At 36.1% G+C, this 17,308-nt stretch overlaps 1 protein-coding gene across 2 annotated transcripts in view; it reads left to right on the top strand.

Moving 5' to 3' along the window:
• Positions 1–17,308, top strand: part of LOC128660275 (protein lifeguard 1) — a 91,391-nt gene that overhangs the window by 19,587 nt on the left and 54,496 nt on the right. Inside the window, exons 2-5 of one of the 2 annotated variants that reach the window (XM_053714034.1) lie at positions 2,146–2,485; positions 4,230–4,308; positions 10,250–10,303; positions 15,359–15,449. In XM_053714034.1, the coding sequence (XP_053570009.1) occupies positions 2,164–2,485; positions 4,230–4,308; positions 10,250–10,303; positions 15,359–15,449 (546 nt within the window). In that variant the 5' untranslated portion in view covers positions 2,146–2,163. Of the gene's footprint in view, positions 1–852; positions 2,486–4,229; positions 4,309–10,249; positions 10,304–15,358; positions 15,450–17,308 lie in introns of those variants that run through there. The other variant, XM_053714035.1, reaches the window with a different exon arrangement.

The following is a 17,308-nucleotide window of genomic DNA, read 5'->3' as shown; positions in this document are numbered from 1 at the left end:
TAGGTGTCGGCGATGTTAGGGAGGGCAGATTAGGGGTTAATACTATTTATTATAGGGTTAGTGAGGCGGATTAGGGGTTAATAACTTTATTATAGTAGCGGTGCGGTCCGCTCGGCAGATTAGGGGTTAATAAGTGTAGGCAGATGGAGGCGACGTTGAGGGGGCAGATTAGGGGTTAATAAATATAATATAGGGGTCGGCGGTGTTAGGGGCAGCAGATTAGGGGTACATAAGGATAACGTAGGTGGCGGCGCTTTGCGGTCGGCAGATTAGGGGTTAATAAGTGTAGGCAGATGGAGGCGACGTTGAGGGGGGCAGATTAGGGGTTAATAAATATAATACAGGGGTCGGCGGTGTTAGGGGCAGCAGATTAGGGGTACATAAGGATAACGTAGGTGGCGGTCGGCAGATTAGGGGTTAAAAAAATTTATTCGAGTGTCGGCGATGTGGGGGGACCTCGGTTTAGGGGTACATAGGTAGTTTATGGGTGTTAGTGTACTTTAGAGTACAGTAGTTAAGAGCTTTAGAAACCGGCGTTAGCCCAGAAAGCTCTTAACTACTGACTTTTTTCCTGCGGCTGGAGTTTTGTCGTTAGATGTCTAACGCTCACTTCAGAAACGACTCTAAATACCGGAGTTAGAAAAATCCCATTGAAAAGATAGGATACGCAATTGACGTAAGGGGATCTGCGGTATGGAAAAGTCGCGGCTGAAAAGTGAGCGTTAGACCCTATTTTGAGTGACTCCAAATACCGGCGGTAGCCTAAAACCAGCGTTAGGAGCCTCTAACGCTGGTTTTCACGGCTAACGCCAAACTCCAAATCTAGGCCATTAGAAATAACTGTCTCATTTTACAAATGCAAGTATTTTGAAATCCAAATTATTCTGAAATCCAAACATTTTTCGGACCCAGGCAATTTGGATAAAGGGTTTTGTACTTGTACACCATTTTTGGTCACTGATTATTTTAGAGATTAAAAATTTACTTCACACTGAATTCCACCATTATGGAATATCATCTATCACAAATTATTTCAGTTACTTGTAAATAGGGCTAGATGTCTCATTGCTCTAAATTCATAGAGTACAAATTTGCTTTCTGTGAAGATGTGAGTGGAACAGGTAACAGAATTGCTGGAAATCGAAAAGTACTTTTAAATGCAAAATGATAAAATCAATATATTTGCTTATATGACTGAGTTGTGGTAGCCCTATCTAGAGTCTCATAAAGGCACTGGTGAAACATTGTGCATGCTATGCTCTTATATTACAGTTTTATGGCTATAAGGGCAGGAATTAGTGTACAAATGAGCAATATCAAAAGCCAAAACAGTAGCTCCCATTCTGCACAAGTTCATCCACCTGTGGCACAGACAGGGAGTTTGGAATCCTGGAGTCATTAAATAGTTTGCAAAACAAGAAAAAAAAAATGAAAATACTGCTATGTCAGTTACTTATTAAACACATTTGTTGAATTAAATGCACTTTTTTAATTTATAATAATGAAATAAAATTTATGTTTTACAGAGGTCAAATACAATGCAGTGTAATGCTGCTTAATTACCATAAAATACATAGAAACATGGCTTTATATTTGTTATTTTGATGCCTTAAAGTATTATTTTAATTTATTATTTTAGATTAATAAATATAAATAAATATAAATATATGTTGTTACATGGAGGCCTATTTATCAAAGGTCTGTCGGACCTGATCACTGAATGCGGAGAGCAATACGCTCTCCGTATTCAGCATTGCACCAGCAGCTCTTGTGAGCTGCTGGTGAAACCCCGCCCCCTGCAGATTCACAGCCAATCGCCGCAAGCAGGGGAGTGTCAATCAACCCGATCGAACTCAATTGGGTTGAATTGTGGCGATCTCTGTCCGCCTCATCAGAGCAGGCGGACAGGGTTATGGAGCAGTGGTCTTTAGACCGCTACTTCACAACTGCTGTTTCTGGCGAGCCTGAAGGCCCTCAAGTTCCATTCAGAGCTTGATAAATGGGCCTCGTGGTGTCTAAATATAATCATGTGAATGTGTGTGTGTTTATGCTGCTCAGTAAAATACAAGTTTTTTTGTACATAATATACCTTGATAATCATATTTAAACTGAAATAGACTAAAAAAGTTTTGTTTTTTTGCTTAGATTACTTAAAGGCAACAAATGGACAATCACAGGAATGCCTATGGAAGCAGCAGTATTCCCGGACATCAAATGACAGATTTTAATTTTGCACAGAATCCTTCATATCCCTCAGCAGTCCCAGAAAATTATTATGTAGAGTCAAATCCCGTTTACATGCCACCTCCACCACCATACAATATTAATGATCCAGCAGTTTCCACATACAACCCATATCCAGTTCCTGAACAGCCCCAGCAAGCCTTTGTAAAAGAAAACAATGTTCTAGATGTAGAACTTGCCCCTCCCTACACCTCTGGTATGGAAGACAGCTCTCCTTTCTCTGAGAAAGCAATTAGAAGAGGTAAGTGTCATGAGACGACAGCAACTGGGAAAGTCTTTCATCTCTCAGATTAGGGGGACAAAAATGATGAAAGCTGGAAGGAGCTCTGCTTAAGTTCTCATTTACATACTCACGCTCTTAGAAGCCCCATTGGAGCCCTCAATTGTTAATACTAGGTGCTGTATACTCAATCATTAGATCTTAGACTAGATACAACTCATAGCATGTATGTGCTTAAGAAGATAGTACTCTAGAAAGTATATGTTTCATGAAGCTCCCTGAATACTCACAAATCAGACCTCAGACTAACCACATGTCCTGTGATGCCTTTACATGCCCATACATAAGCACTCAGATCCAGTGCATATCCTCTGCAACCTCTAAATAGCCACACATAAACCTCCAGACTATCTACATATCACAGAGGCCACATTACCGCATTACCAAGTGCCAGGCTTTATAATTACTTCCCTCTGTACATAATCACCAGTCTTCTTATGAACCACTTTTCCCCTACAGCTACCTGCGTTCACACACACCAGCCTTCAGACAAGCAGAATGTCCCCTGCAGCCCCTTCTTTTCCTACACGCCCTCTTTCAGACAAGCAGCATGTCCCCTACAGCCCTTGTATTCCCACACACCAGCCTTCAGACAAGCAGCATGTCCCCTGCAGCCCTTGTATTCTCACACACCAGCCTTCAGACAAGCAGAATGTCCCCTGCAGCCCCTTGTATTTCTACACATCAGCCTTCATACAAGCAGAATGTCCCCTGCAGCCCCTTGTATTTCTACACATCAGCCTTCAGACAAGCAGAATGTCCCCTGCAGCCCCTTTTATTCCTACACGCCCTCTTTCAGACAAGCAGCATGTCCCCTGCAGCCCTTGTATTACCACACACCAGCCTTCAGGCAAGCAGCATGTCCCCTGCAACCCTTGTATTCCCACACACCAGCCTTCAGACAAGCAGAATGTCCCCTGCAGCCCCTTGTGTTTCTACACATCAGCCTTCAGACAAGAAGAATGTCCCCTGCAGTACCTTCTATTCCTACACGCCCTCCTTCAAACAAGTAGCATGTCCCCTGCAGCCCTTGTATTCCCACACACCAGCCTTCAGACAAGCATAATGTCCCCTGAAGCCCCTTCTATTCTTACACGCCATCCTTCAGACAAGGAGAATGTCCCCTGCAGCCCATTGTATTCCCACACACCAGCCTTCAGACAAGCAGAATGCCCCCTACAGCCCCTTGTATTCCCACACGCCAGCCTTTGGATCAGCTATGTCTACTTAGCATGTGCACTTTATTGATGTTGGTTGTTGTAATATGAGGACAGAGCAGGTAAAATAAAATATATTTCAGTGTAAAGAGAGCAGCAAGAGAATGGAAGATGTGCTGCTTGAATTTCTGTTTGATTGCACTTTTACATATATATTTTAATATTGTTTGTTTAAACTAAAGAAATATATAGGAAGAATTAAATATTCTTACTTAGCATGAACTGCAAATATTATTATTATTTTTTTTACCAATTATGATTATGATCAAAGCCCTCTCCTGAATACATTTAGAGAAATTAAAAATACAACTAAACTAATCTCCTCCATTTCATGTCATATTTTCTTTAGAATGTCCCTTTAAATACAGCCATGTTAAGTATAAAATATCCCACTAATTCTGGTTCTTCTTTGTTTTCATACAAATAAAAAAAAAAGTGTGTTTCTGTACATGGTTTAATACTGTTCTGTTCCTTGTGCTTGTTCTTAGCTTTTATCCGGAAGGTGTACATTACACTGGCCATACAATTAGCAGTAACATTTGGCATTATCTGCATGTTTGTTTTTTGGTAAGTTCTAATATTTATCTATATTCACAAATAATATAATTGATAGCTACTTAGACCTCTCTTATAGTTATCAGCTACATATAACATACAGTGCAATGTACCAATGAAAAATAGTAATGGTTAAGTTATTTTTCAGATGCACATCACTATTGTCTTCTATTTGTGTTCTCTCTATATTACATGTTATATGTATGTCTTTTTGTGTCCTCAAATGACTGAAGGATGCATGATCCCCATAGTAATGTTTAAGAAAGTCATTTTTAGAACAATCATTTATTTAAATAATGTAAATAAATAGAACCAGGGTGCCAGAAACAATACAAATATCATAATGTTCTGCAATCACTGGATTTGTACAACTGAAAATCGTTAGTGACGTTTCGAAACCTCAGGCTGAGCAAACCCAGTGGATGGGTTTAAAGGAACGGTAAACATTTCGTAATTACAAGACATTTGTCATTCTGCTATAGAATAACATATCAGTCTTAATGTTTTTTAAAAAAGGGACATAAAACACTTTTTTTTCTTGTATGATTCAGATAGATCAAACAACTTTCCAATTTACTTCTATGATCTAATTTATTTTGTTGAAAGGGATACCTAGGTAGACTGCTGATTGGTGGCTGTACATATATGCCTCATGTTATTGGCTCAACAGTGCATTCAGATAGCTCCCAGTAGTGCATTGCTGCTTCTCCAATAAAGAATTCCAAGAGAATGAAGCAAATTAGATAATAAAAGTAAATTGGAAAGTTGATTCAAATTTTATTCTTTACCTGAATCATGAAAGAAAAAAATTGTGTTTCATGTCCCTTTAACATCCATTTTACAGCAATTATTTTTAAATAGCCAAACTCCACCTACCATTTGCCTTATTTGAAGGAGCCAATTTGGGATTTAGTCTGCATACAACATAGCTAGCCACTGTCATAGATTTAGTATAAATGACTCTGTTTTGCAGTTGTTATCTGATAAAGCCAATTAGTGAAAGATATGTAGTAGGGTTACAGCCTTGAGAAGTCAGCAGGGTCCATTTCATGTTCTGAGAATTAGAGCTAAATTACTTGAAAAGGGGGCAAAATGAATTAAATGCATTACAAAGTTGTTGCATTATGTATAACTAAACTTTTTATTTAATAAAAGCCCCATGTTATGCCATACACCTTATTGGGGAGGATTTTTTTTCATGTTTGATTGTCACCCAGTTATGTTGCGTTAGAATTTTATAATTTACTTTTTATGATTTGAACAGGGATAGATAGAGCAGGGTTTTCTAGGTTTCAAATGGTCAAAAATACAGAGAATGCAGTTAGATGTTGTAGTGAACGTGTTTTCTTTGTTTCATCAAAAGGAGGGAATAAATTATTTCCATTTTTTTTTTTAAATCCATGTTTCTATCCAGAAAGATACACAAACAATGGCTGCCACCAAACGTAACTTTGTAAGTAATGGAAAGAAAGCCAAGCTTAGGAATATTACTTGTGGGTTCAGATGGCACCATATACATAAGTACAATGGCAGCCGCCGCCTGGCATTTACAGTCTCTAGCTGACTAAACCCCGGTACAACACCTCCTCCCCTCAGAATAGTGAATGCGCACCATTATCTGTTTATTCCCACTTTCAATGAGTTTTCCAACCTTAAAGGGACAGTTTACACCAAAATTGTTGTTGTTTAAAAAAGATAGATAACGCCTTTACTACCCATTCTCCAGCTTTGCACAACTAACATTGTTAGATTAATATACTTTATAACATTTAAGCCTAAATTAACATTTCTGCCTGTTTGTAAACCACTACAGACAGCCTCTTATCGCATGCTTTTTTATTAGCTTTTCACAAGAGACTACTAATTAATGTGGGCCATATAGATAACATTGTGCTCAATCTTGTGAGTTGGGCACAACACTGCACTAATTGGCTAAAATGCAAGTCAATAGATAATAAATAAATAGCCATGTAATAAGGGGCTGTCAGAAGAGGTTTAGATACAAGGTAATCACACAGGTAAAATTCTAAAATTGTATTAATATAACCATGCTGGTTGTGTAAAACTGGGGAATAGGGAAAGATTAATACAAATTTTGGAGAAGACTGTCCCTTTAAGGCTGTTTTATCAGGCATTTTGTTTAGCTCTTTTTGGTTGGGGATGTAGAACACTTTTGTGTTGTATTGCAATAAATTAACATACTAAATTCAGCAAAGGGTCTGCTCTTCCTGCTTTCTCCGCCTCTTTCAATAGGTGTCCCAGCCCAACCTCATCAACAATGCTAAATTGGGAGCTGCTAATTAAGTTTTTAAAAAGGTTTACTGGATTTTTATATTAGTATCTGTACATATTCTTCTTTATAGTAGTGTCTATTACATGCAGTTATATAAAAATTGTTGTATACTGTCCTTTTAAGTGGTTGCAAAATCGGTAGCTGCGAGCAGACTGCTGTTAAACCACCAATAATTGGTTAAAGGGCCTTAATACCCAAATGTTTAAACACTTGAAAGTGATGCAGTATAGCTGTAAAAAGCTGACTAGAAAATATCACCTGAACATCTCTATGTAAAAAAGGAAGATATTTTACCTCAAAAGTTTCTCAGTAGCCACATCCCATTGTAAAGGACTTCTAAGCAGCAAATCAGTATGTCTGTCCCGGGACAGCAGAAGGAGCGAGCTTTCGTGCACACTCATATTATTTCCCTATTCAGTGTAAGGAAGTTTACAATGAAATCTCATGAGAGTTAAGTGAAATCTCATGAGATTACAGTAAAAGAGTTCACAACCTCAGCACTGCTGATGCTGATTGGCTGCTGTACATTTCTTCATTTTTTGGGGGGAATTTTACCTGCAGCTGAGTATAACTTATTACACAGAACTTACTCTGCTGAGCTGAGAAGATTGTGAGGTAAAATATCTTCCTTTTTTACATAGAGATGCTCAGGTGATATTTTCCTGTCAGCTTTTTACAGTTATACTGCATCAGTTTCAAGTGATTTAGCATATGAGTATTATGTCCCTTTAAGTGACATAATACAGGAACTAAAAAATGGAAATCCTTTATTTAGTATTAAAGGTCACGATATACACAAAGCACACATTGGTAGGCTGTGGCTGTGAGGTCTGCTGACGCGTTTCAGTAGTTATACCATAGTCATAGCATGAGTATGGTATAACTACCGAAACGCGTCAGCAGACCACACAGCCACAGCCTACCAATGTGTGCTTTGTGTATATCGTGACTTTTAAAAACAAATAAAGGATTACGATCTTTTAAACATCACTCCTGGACCTTGTTTGCTCTCTTTTTTTATTAATTTATAGGTGAATGGTTTCTAGACTTTATAATGAGATGCTGAAAGGGCACCTGAACCATGTTTTGACTACTAGGACTTGACAGATATAGATGTGATGAGCCCCAGGGAGGTGGTATTGCTTAGTAAAGCAGAGATAATCTAATAATTTAACTTCTAAATTTACATTGATTTGAGGATAATTTGATGTTTTGTTTTTTAAATTTGCTAAATTTTTATTGTTTTTCATTAGTTCTCGTCTTGAGCTGAAAATTGGACTTGATTGGTTTTGTAGCATCCTTTGTGCTTTATCTCATGATATTATACGTCCTTGTGTTTGTCAGCTTTGATAAATAAAGATTTAAAAACAATTAACAGGTCAAATATCCATCCATCATTAAAAATGGAGTATTAAAAACTCAAGAGACAGAACTGAGTTGCGTTACACTACATTTTACGGGGAACTACATCTTTTAACTGATCTACAGTGTTGAGTCAGTTGGCTCCCTTTTCAAGGAGAGGCTCAAACACAGCCCCCCTCCCAGAGTAAAAAATTGCAGTGTCACTGATTTTCAATTGTTCCACACAAGGATTTGTCTACTTGAGATATGGAGAACTCTTATAATCTTTGTACTGGGCTGTGGTTCTGCTGGAGGAACACAAAGTTCAGCTTCTAGATGATATAGAGCAGATGTTTCAATCAGACATGTCTCTTCATGTGGTGACATCAGAGGACTAATTAATTAGCTAGATGTTTGTTAAGTTGTTCATGACTATGTATTGCAAGTTATAGATATATTTAAGCTGAGAACCCAGGTTCAATGGTGATTAGTGGGGCAGATTCTGCCTGAGTTTTCTACATTGCAGTGTGTTAGCTTGCTTCCCCATTCTTGCCATAGTTGTGTGGTGATGCCATATCTCCAAATTTTATTTGAGTGGTTCAGCATTACTGTGGTATACATTATGTTTTCTAGTTTGTCTGGATATATGTCAGGGTATTATTAAATATTTGTTAATTAACTTACATTTTCTTGTGGTCAAAAGAAGGGCACATATTCTATATTTTATATTAGCCTTGAGTTCAGTTTTTCAATATCTGTTTAATGTTTATCTCATAAAAAGGTTCATGAGTGGATGTTCTTTCCCACTTATACCTCCTGTTAATGTTTTGTTTATTGCAGTTATTAGAGGCCCAAGAGTGGCATCATCTTGTTTTAGGGGGCAAAAAATGAGGGTCATAAGTATTTTTTATTTTATTTTATTTTCTGAATATTGTACAGACAATGTGACTTGTGATTCTGCTTTTCTGTCAGGGTTTTTTCCCTGCTTTGTTTGCCATGTGCTGCCATTCTACTCCCCTCTTACTGAATCTGGTGCAGAGTGTCTGATGCTGCTCATTTCCTGCACACCCTCTTCTGGTCGGACTGGTGTACATCATCCGTGTGAGACAGGTTTAGTCTCAGAATTGTGATGTCATCACTTATTATTTAAAGGGCCTCCGTTCAGTATGCTTTGCCCTTGCGTTGTCTCAGACCTGTTTGTGAGTTCCTGTGTATTACCTGGCTGTCTGACGTCTCTTCTGGTTCCTGATTCCTGGCTTGTTCCTGACTCTGCTGTTCTCCTTGTTCCTGATTTGGGCTCGCCTGACTACTCGCTTTGGCTCCTGACTTGGCTCGTCTGACTACCAGCTCTGGCTTTAACTCCTGGCTTGTTATTTAACTTGTGGACTTTTTATTATTTTTTGTTATTAATAAAGGTGTGATTATTTTTGCACTTCTTGTCTCAGTCTGATTCCTGGCACCTTGACATTTTCTTGCTTTGTGCTTGAGCTGGTGTTGTACTATTCAGTATCACATAGCTTGGTGCTTGTAAAATCTCTAATTTACTGTTATCCTGAATGATATTCAGTTGGTTAATTGGCTCCTACTTTTGTTTTTTGAAAGACCATTGAACACCCCTTGATTTTCTGTTAAAGATAGAAGATAAGTTGCCCCAATCACTCTAGAGAGGCTGGAAAAAATTCTATAACCTGGGTTTTTGGAGTGCAGCAAAACAAATAACTGGTTTAGACAACTTGCAGCCATTTGAAACCAGTTTTTTTGGTCTCTCTGTGGAGCTTGGGATGCACAGTTTTTATACACAGGGTCAAGAGGTGTTTTGTGCCCCTTTAAGTGATAAGCATTATAATTAAACATATGTATCTAAAGGTAAGAAATATATAGTAGCCAGAATGCTGTATAGTATATGTTCATTTTCAGTATCTTCTGATGAAATTATTGGATATAATGACATACACAGCACCTCATCCTCAACATTATTCCATTTATACCAGTATATTAGGAACTTAGAAAGCCCTAGGCCAGTAAAGCATTAAACCACTTGAATGGTGTAAGGAGTGTCAGCCTCAGTTTCCTACTAGGTGTTCATGATACTTCCACATTCCATTTTCCAAATAGATACCCCCATTTTCACATGTCAATATGTTTAAAATTATTTAATAAACTAATTTATGTCAGAAAAAAACATGTATATTACATTCTGTGGAATGAATATTATGACTGATGTAATGGCTGGTCTTTACCTCAGTATTGTGCAAATGAACAGAGCTTAAACAAACCTACATGACAAAAATTTTAAGACTTTTGGTTTTTTTCCTCTAGGAAATCCTTGAAACATTGGGTGCAGGGACAATCATATTTTGCATTTGGTTTCTGGTAAGTAATTTGAATAATTTGTATAGAATCCTTCAAAAAGCATCTAGTCCAAGCTCTAGAAATGAGTAAAATACTATTCATTTTATAACCAAAGGTGCCATTATATTATTTGAATCAGTGGTGGTCTTGTATAGGAGCCCATGAATGCTAGTATAAAACAAGTAATGGTAATATATATATATATATATATATATATATATATATATATATATATATATATATATATATATATATACACACACACTATATATCAGATATATTATATGTTTAAAACTGTCTCAATTGTAATTGTGTTGCAGTCCAGTGACCTAGTATTTTGTTTTCTCCAAGCAGTGTTGCAGGGTCAGTTTGTTCATCCTACAGGATATACTCCAGACTCCCTAAGGGCAGTAACAGAGAGATTAATTGAAGAAAAAGCAACCAAAATAAATAATGAAATTATATTGCAAAATTTGCTCTACCGCATAATAAAGTATTTTATGGGGAATCTAATAGTTATAATATGCATTCCATCTTTAAATAAGAACATATTTGGAATATACATGAATTGACAAAAATTCTTCTAGTAAAAGTTATCACTCTTTTAGTGTTAATATTTTTCTCTGCACGTGCATTTGAAGCATAGCTAGATATTCTACGTGTGCCAGCATTTTAAATACTGCAGCTGCTCAGAGTGCCAGTGGGGCTTGTATCATGTCAGCAATTAACAAATTGAGTCATTACCAGATGGTACTAGCACCTTAGGCTCCCTGAGCAAGTGATATGTTTAAAATGCTGGTGCACAGTGCATACTTAAATATACTTTGAAACAGCTATAGCTTTCATTAGAACAATTTTTGCTAACACATGTATATTACAAAAATACTTCTATTCAAAACTGAAATGCATCCAAGTAGATTCCAATTTTGTCTGGAATGTACCTTTAATGTCACAATGAAATAAGGTTGCCACTTTTCTTTGAAAAAAATACTGGCCATGCTGATTAACATACATTTGGATAAATAATTATATACCACAACCCAGAAATAAAAAACTGCTAGGAATAATATTAAATAATCATTTGTTTATAATTTGATTCTACCACAATTGGAAAAAGTTCAGTAACAGGGTCCTTGAGCCTAGGTTTTTTTTTTTTTACCTACATTGACCTGAACCTTTAAAACACGGACATGGACTAGGACCATGTGACTTGTGTGTAATAAGTAGAACATTTTATTAATCGCAAAGAAGTGAATGAATAAAGCTATTGTGATTAATTTATATGAGGTCTAATGTGTACAGTCTGATAACATCTGTTACTAATCATTACTTGTGGTACAAGTTCTCTGACGTCTCCATGGGTTAAGTAGGCAGGTCCCACAGAAGTCCAAAGTCTAATTGATAACAGGGTTACATACCAACAAGAGACAACCGCAGAGGAAGTGTCATGACCCACCCTGTAATACATTAAACACAAAGTTTTTCCACTGGAATTATTGCCTCATTGTTCTAATTTGCATGGAAGTTTATTGAAAGATGATTGTGAGATTTTTATTTTTAAACTCTCAATGATGTAATTGTGAGATAAAATGGTGTTACAATTCATTATAATTTATCTTTGTACAAGAACATTTAGTTTTTTGAAAGGAAAATGATGTTTCACCAATGAAAACAGATTTAGCAGTTGCAGCTCGTCACAGAGCCCTAACAACCAAATTTGCATAAAAAGGTATAGCACTTCCCTAAATAATCTTTAGCAATTACATTTCACTTTACAATATTTTGATAGTAAATTTAAAATAAGAAACAAACACCTATTTTTGGAAGTAAATTATTAGTGTACAATCATTTACAATCATCATGCTCTAAATAGCACCACATTGTTTTCATTCACACTAGGAGACTGTATGGGCTATATGCTCTCTTGTTTATCTTGTCATATGACTGGATTCACTCGGTCTGCTGTCCTGAATACTTACAGGAATATTGTAATGTCATTTTTTTTTTTTACCAGGTGGAGTGTATTCAACTGTTAATGAATAGCTAAATTACATTTAGTTACTCATTTGAAATAACTGCTTTTGCCAGTTGCCACCTATACTGAAAGTATAAATACATTAGTATTCTATATACAGAAGCTGTACAGACAAGAGGTGGCAACAGAAAGCAACATCCCAGTGGATTCTGAGATAGAGAGAGTCCAGCCCTTTTGAAAGGGTATTTCTGCAGGTGCTTTGGAATACAATTAACTCTTATAAGCTACTTGACTTAGTAAATTGTCCTTTGCCTTCTCATTGTCTATCAGTCTAATAATTCCCATACCCCCACCACATATACTTAACAAACTCACATGCCAAAGAGTAAACACCACATATGTGGGAATAACATAACATAGAGAACAAAATAATACAAATGCATCCAGTACATCTTGGTATCATTTGCTACAGGTACATTTCTATTGTATGTCACCTAGCTAATACATTTCTGGTACTTTTGCTTCTTCCTCAAATGCCCAATTTGTAAGTGAAGCCAGAGAAGAATCTGCATGCATAATGTATCTTTCTCTGAAGTGCTAACAATAATGTTGAAGAGAAAGCATCCTGAGAACACGGGGATAGATTATATTCCATTTGCAAACATCACAACTGGTCTTTCAAGATGGTTGTTCTTGTTAGGTAAATGGAATGTGGTATAAAACAGTATTGGTCAGCTATTTCACCTATTTAGACACTTTCCATTTTATTTCTTGAATCAAATTTGCTTCATTCTCTTGGTATCCTTTATTGATAAAACAGCAATACACATGGGTGAGCCAATAACATGAGGCATATATGCGCAGCCACCAATTAGCAGCTCCTGAGTCTACCTAGGTATCCTTTTTTAACAAAGGATACCAAGAAAATGAAACAAATTAGATAATAGAAGTAAATTGGAAAGTTCTTTAAACTTACATGCTCTATTTGAATCATAAAAAATGTGTGTTCCATGTCCCTTTAAAGCACAATGTACACAGACAAGCAGCTGATAACAGTTAAAGGGACACTCAATCAAAATTAAACTTTCATTATTCAGATAGAGCATGCAATTTTAAACAACTTTGCTATTTACATCCATTAACAAAATGTGCACAGTTTTTTATATTTAAGCTTTTTGAGTCACCAGCTCCTACTGAGCATGTGCAAGTATAAGTGTGTATGCATTTGTGAATGGCTGATTGCTGTCACATGGTACGTGTATGCATTTGTGATTGGCTGATGGCTGTCACATGGTACAGGGGGAGTGGAAAAAGACATAATTTTTAAAATTGTCAGAAAAAAAATCTACTACTCATTTGAAGTTCAGACTAAGTGTTATTGTATTCTCTTGATATCTTGCATTTGTTGATTATGCAAATCTACAGTGTTGACTGGTCCTTTAACTGTATTCAAATATTCTGCAAGAACACCCTTTTAAAGGGACACGAGTCAAAATTAAACTGTCATGATTCAGATAGAGCACAGCATTTTAAACAACTTTCCAATTCACTTCCATTATCTAAATGTGCACAATATTTATATATACACACTGTCTGAGGCTGCTGAGCATGTGCAAGATTCACATAATATAAGTATATGCGTTTTGTGATTGGCTGATGGCTGTCACATGATGCAGTAGGAGGGAGAATAGAAGTAACTTTACAATTGAAATTCAAACCAAGTGCTTCTGCATTGTCTTTTTATTATGCCTTTACTGATAATGCTATTCTACTGTATTTATTGGTAATTTAAATGGGTGGGTCTATCTCTGTTTTTCAACCCTACTGGCAGATCGATTTCTGCTACTTCCTCTTATTTACAAAACTTTTCAGTAGACAATACTGCAGTATTAGTATAGGTGGCAGTTGAAATAAGCAAAATCCGCTAGTAAAGGTGAAGGAGTTATTTGTAAACAATTTAATACAGTCCATCAGGTAAAATGGATTATTATGAATAAAATAAAGGGGAGGACATTTTACAGTATAATGTCCCTTTAAACAACTGTCACTCAATGTCTTGTCTCTACTCCAGCATGTAAGCCAAAATTACATATGGACATAAATCAAGTTAAATACTTTAAAGGGACATGAAACACAAAATTTTTCTTTCATGATTCAGATAGAGAGTACAATTTTAAACAACTTTCCAATTTACTTCTATTATCTAATTTGCTTCCTTCTCTTGTTATCCTTTGCTGAAATGTTTATCTAGGTAGACTCAGGAGCAGCAAAGAACCTAGGTTCTCGTTGCTGATTGGTGGCTGCATATATGTGCAGATTGTCATTGGCTCACCCATGTGTTCAGTTAGGAACCAGTAGTGCTTTGCTGCTCCTTCAACAAATGATACCAAGAGAATAAAACAAATTAGAAAATAGAAGTAAATTATAAAGTTGTTTAACATTGTATTATATATCGTAATCATGAAAGAACATTTTTGGGTTTTATGTCCCTGGTTCTAAATATATTTACTGAGAGGCATATTGGGGAAACTCTACTACCACATAGAATCATTGCATATAATATAAACTCATCTCAGCCCAGCTGTTCCTTCCCATTGCCATTATTAAAGGGACATTAAAGCTAAATTTACATTTTCATGGTTCAGATACAGCATGCAATTTTAAACAACTTTCCAGTTTATTTCTATTATCTAATGTGCTTTTTCCTCTTGGTATCCTTTGTTGAAAAGCATACCTAGGTAGGCTAAGGAGCAGTAGTACACTACTGAGAGCTAGTGGTTGGTAGCTACAAACATGCATCTTGTCATTCGCTCAACAGATTTGTTCAGCTAGCTCCCAGTAGTCCATTGCTGCTCCTGATTTTACTATTTAATAAAAGATACCAAGAGGAGCAAGCAAATTTGATAATGGAAGTAAATTGGAAAGTTGTTTACATTTTATGCTCTATCTGAAGCATGAAAGTATACTTTTGACTTTACTGCCCCTTTAAAAATCATTTCAATTGAATTAGCAGGATCTTATCAGACCTGTAAATAACTGAACTGCAGATTCTGTGATTCTGATTAAACAGTTCTTCTATTAGCTGTGTTTTTATTTTGCAGCGGTGCCGCACTTCTCCTTGTCTTAGTGTTTTCATGCTGTGACAGTATACGCCGTAAAGTACCGCTCAACTTCATTTTTCTTGGAATATTTGTAAGTCTTTTACATTTTTACCAACTGTAATTATTATGTAGGCTATGCTGTTTAATCCAAATATTGCTTCTGTTACATCTACCAGTAAATGTCCTTGATCTGGTAAAACATGTACAGATGGGTCTTTAGTATCTGCATTACGTCACCCAGTGAGCCTGGAGATTAGTCCTGTAAGGAGGTGTTTTCTGCAAGGGCATGTGGTCCTTTCTTTTGTCTTGGTTAGAAGGGTAATAGGTAATCCATTTATTTACCATTCCCCAGTTTTGCATAACCAACACTGTTATATTAATGTACTTTTTATCTCTGTGATTACCTTGTATCTAAGCTTCTGCAGACAGCCCCCTTATTTCAGTTCTTTTGACAGACTTGCATTTCAGGCAATTAGTGCTGACTCTTAAATAACTCCACTGGGGTGAGCACAGTGTTATCTGTATGGCTCACATGAGCAAACAGTACATTATTAGCTATTCGCAGCCAGAGAGGGCAATAAGTGGTGGACTGCAGAGTCTTAAAAATCAGCCTATGAAACTACCTAGATTTAGCCTTTAACAAAAAAAAAATGCCAAGAGAAAAAAACTGAATGATAATTGAATGATAAAAGTAAATTGGAAAGTTGTTTAAAATGACATCTAGCAGAATAATGAAAGTTTACCTTGGACTTTACTGTCCCTTTAAGGCAGCTATTCTATTTCTATAGTAGCATGTGTATTGTTGTTTAGGCTTCCCACAAGTCAATCATATCATTAAGAAATACAAAAAACTTCTTTGAGGGCTTCATTTATGGTTCCTTTAGAAAGTGTTGAATACATCACTGCCACATACTGTATAGGCACCAAACATTAGTGTATTACAGAACACTTGCATTTAAAATACATTTATTAAAATAATTAAAACTGTAATTCTTTAGCAAATTTTGCATTGTTTAACAGTCTAGTGACAAACACAGTGAAAAGCCTCTTTGGTGTTATCTCTATTTCTTTGGCCCATTTGGGACAAGTATAAATGACCTTCGGGACATATCAGCAATCAATCAGATTCTAAGATGCTCAAGACCCTGTGTGCTATGTAATATACGTCCACCTTAAAGTGCTTTGAAGAAAAGCCATGAAAAGAGCTTTCAGAGATATATGTTCTGTTATGCATATAATATTATTTTAAATGCATCTTAATTTTATGAGAGACATTTAAAGGGACATTCAAGTCCAAAATAAACTTTCATGATTCAAATAGGGCATGTAATTTTAAACAACTTTCCAATATACTAATCATAAGTTCATGTGTGTCATATTTATAACATTAAGCTCATGCATGTGAAGTTACCTAGGAGTCAGCACTGATTGACTAAAATGCAAGTCTGTCAAAAGAACTGAAATAAGGGGGCAGTTTGCAGAGGCTTAGATACAAGGTAATCACAGAGGTAAAATGTGTATTATAAGTTATAACTGTGTTGGTAATGGAAAACTGGGGAATGGGTAATAAAGGAATCATTAATCTTTTTAAACAACAACAATTCTGGTGTTGACTGTCCCATTTTTAACAAAGAAACTGATATTGTTTATAATTCTACTACCTGCCTTTTTATGTAATATTGCCTTAAACACAAGATATTCTGCACAATACTATGTAAGTAATATCATGGGCAATTAGATTTCATCTGTAATATTGTTGTAGTAAATCAAGCAGGCACAGCAAATTGTAAATAACTTTACTACAGATAAGATAAATATGTTACATAGCTGCTATTAGGAAAATTGTATATTTAACTAATATCATAAAGGATTTCCCTCAGTTACTTCAATGGCTTCTATAATGTTGGGTACTGCTACTTGCTGTGTTTCAATAAGAATTTATTGATTATA

Source organism: Bombina bombina, chromosome 5 (genome assembly GCF_027579735.1).
Source record: "Bombina bombina isolate aBomBom1 chromosome 5, aBomBom1.pri, whole genome shotgun sequence".
In the NCBI taxonomy this organism is placed as follows: Eukaryota; Metazoa; Chordata; class Amphibia; order Anura; family Bombinatoridae; genus Bombina; species Bombina bombina.
Note: the sequence above shows the minus strand (reverse complement) of the source record. Positions and strands in the feature narration are given on the sequence as shown.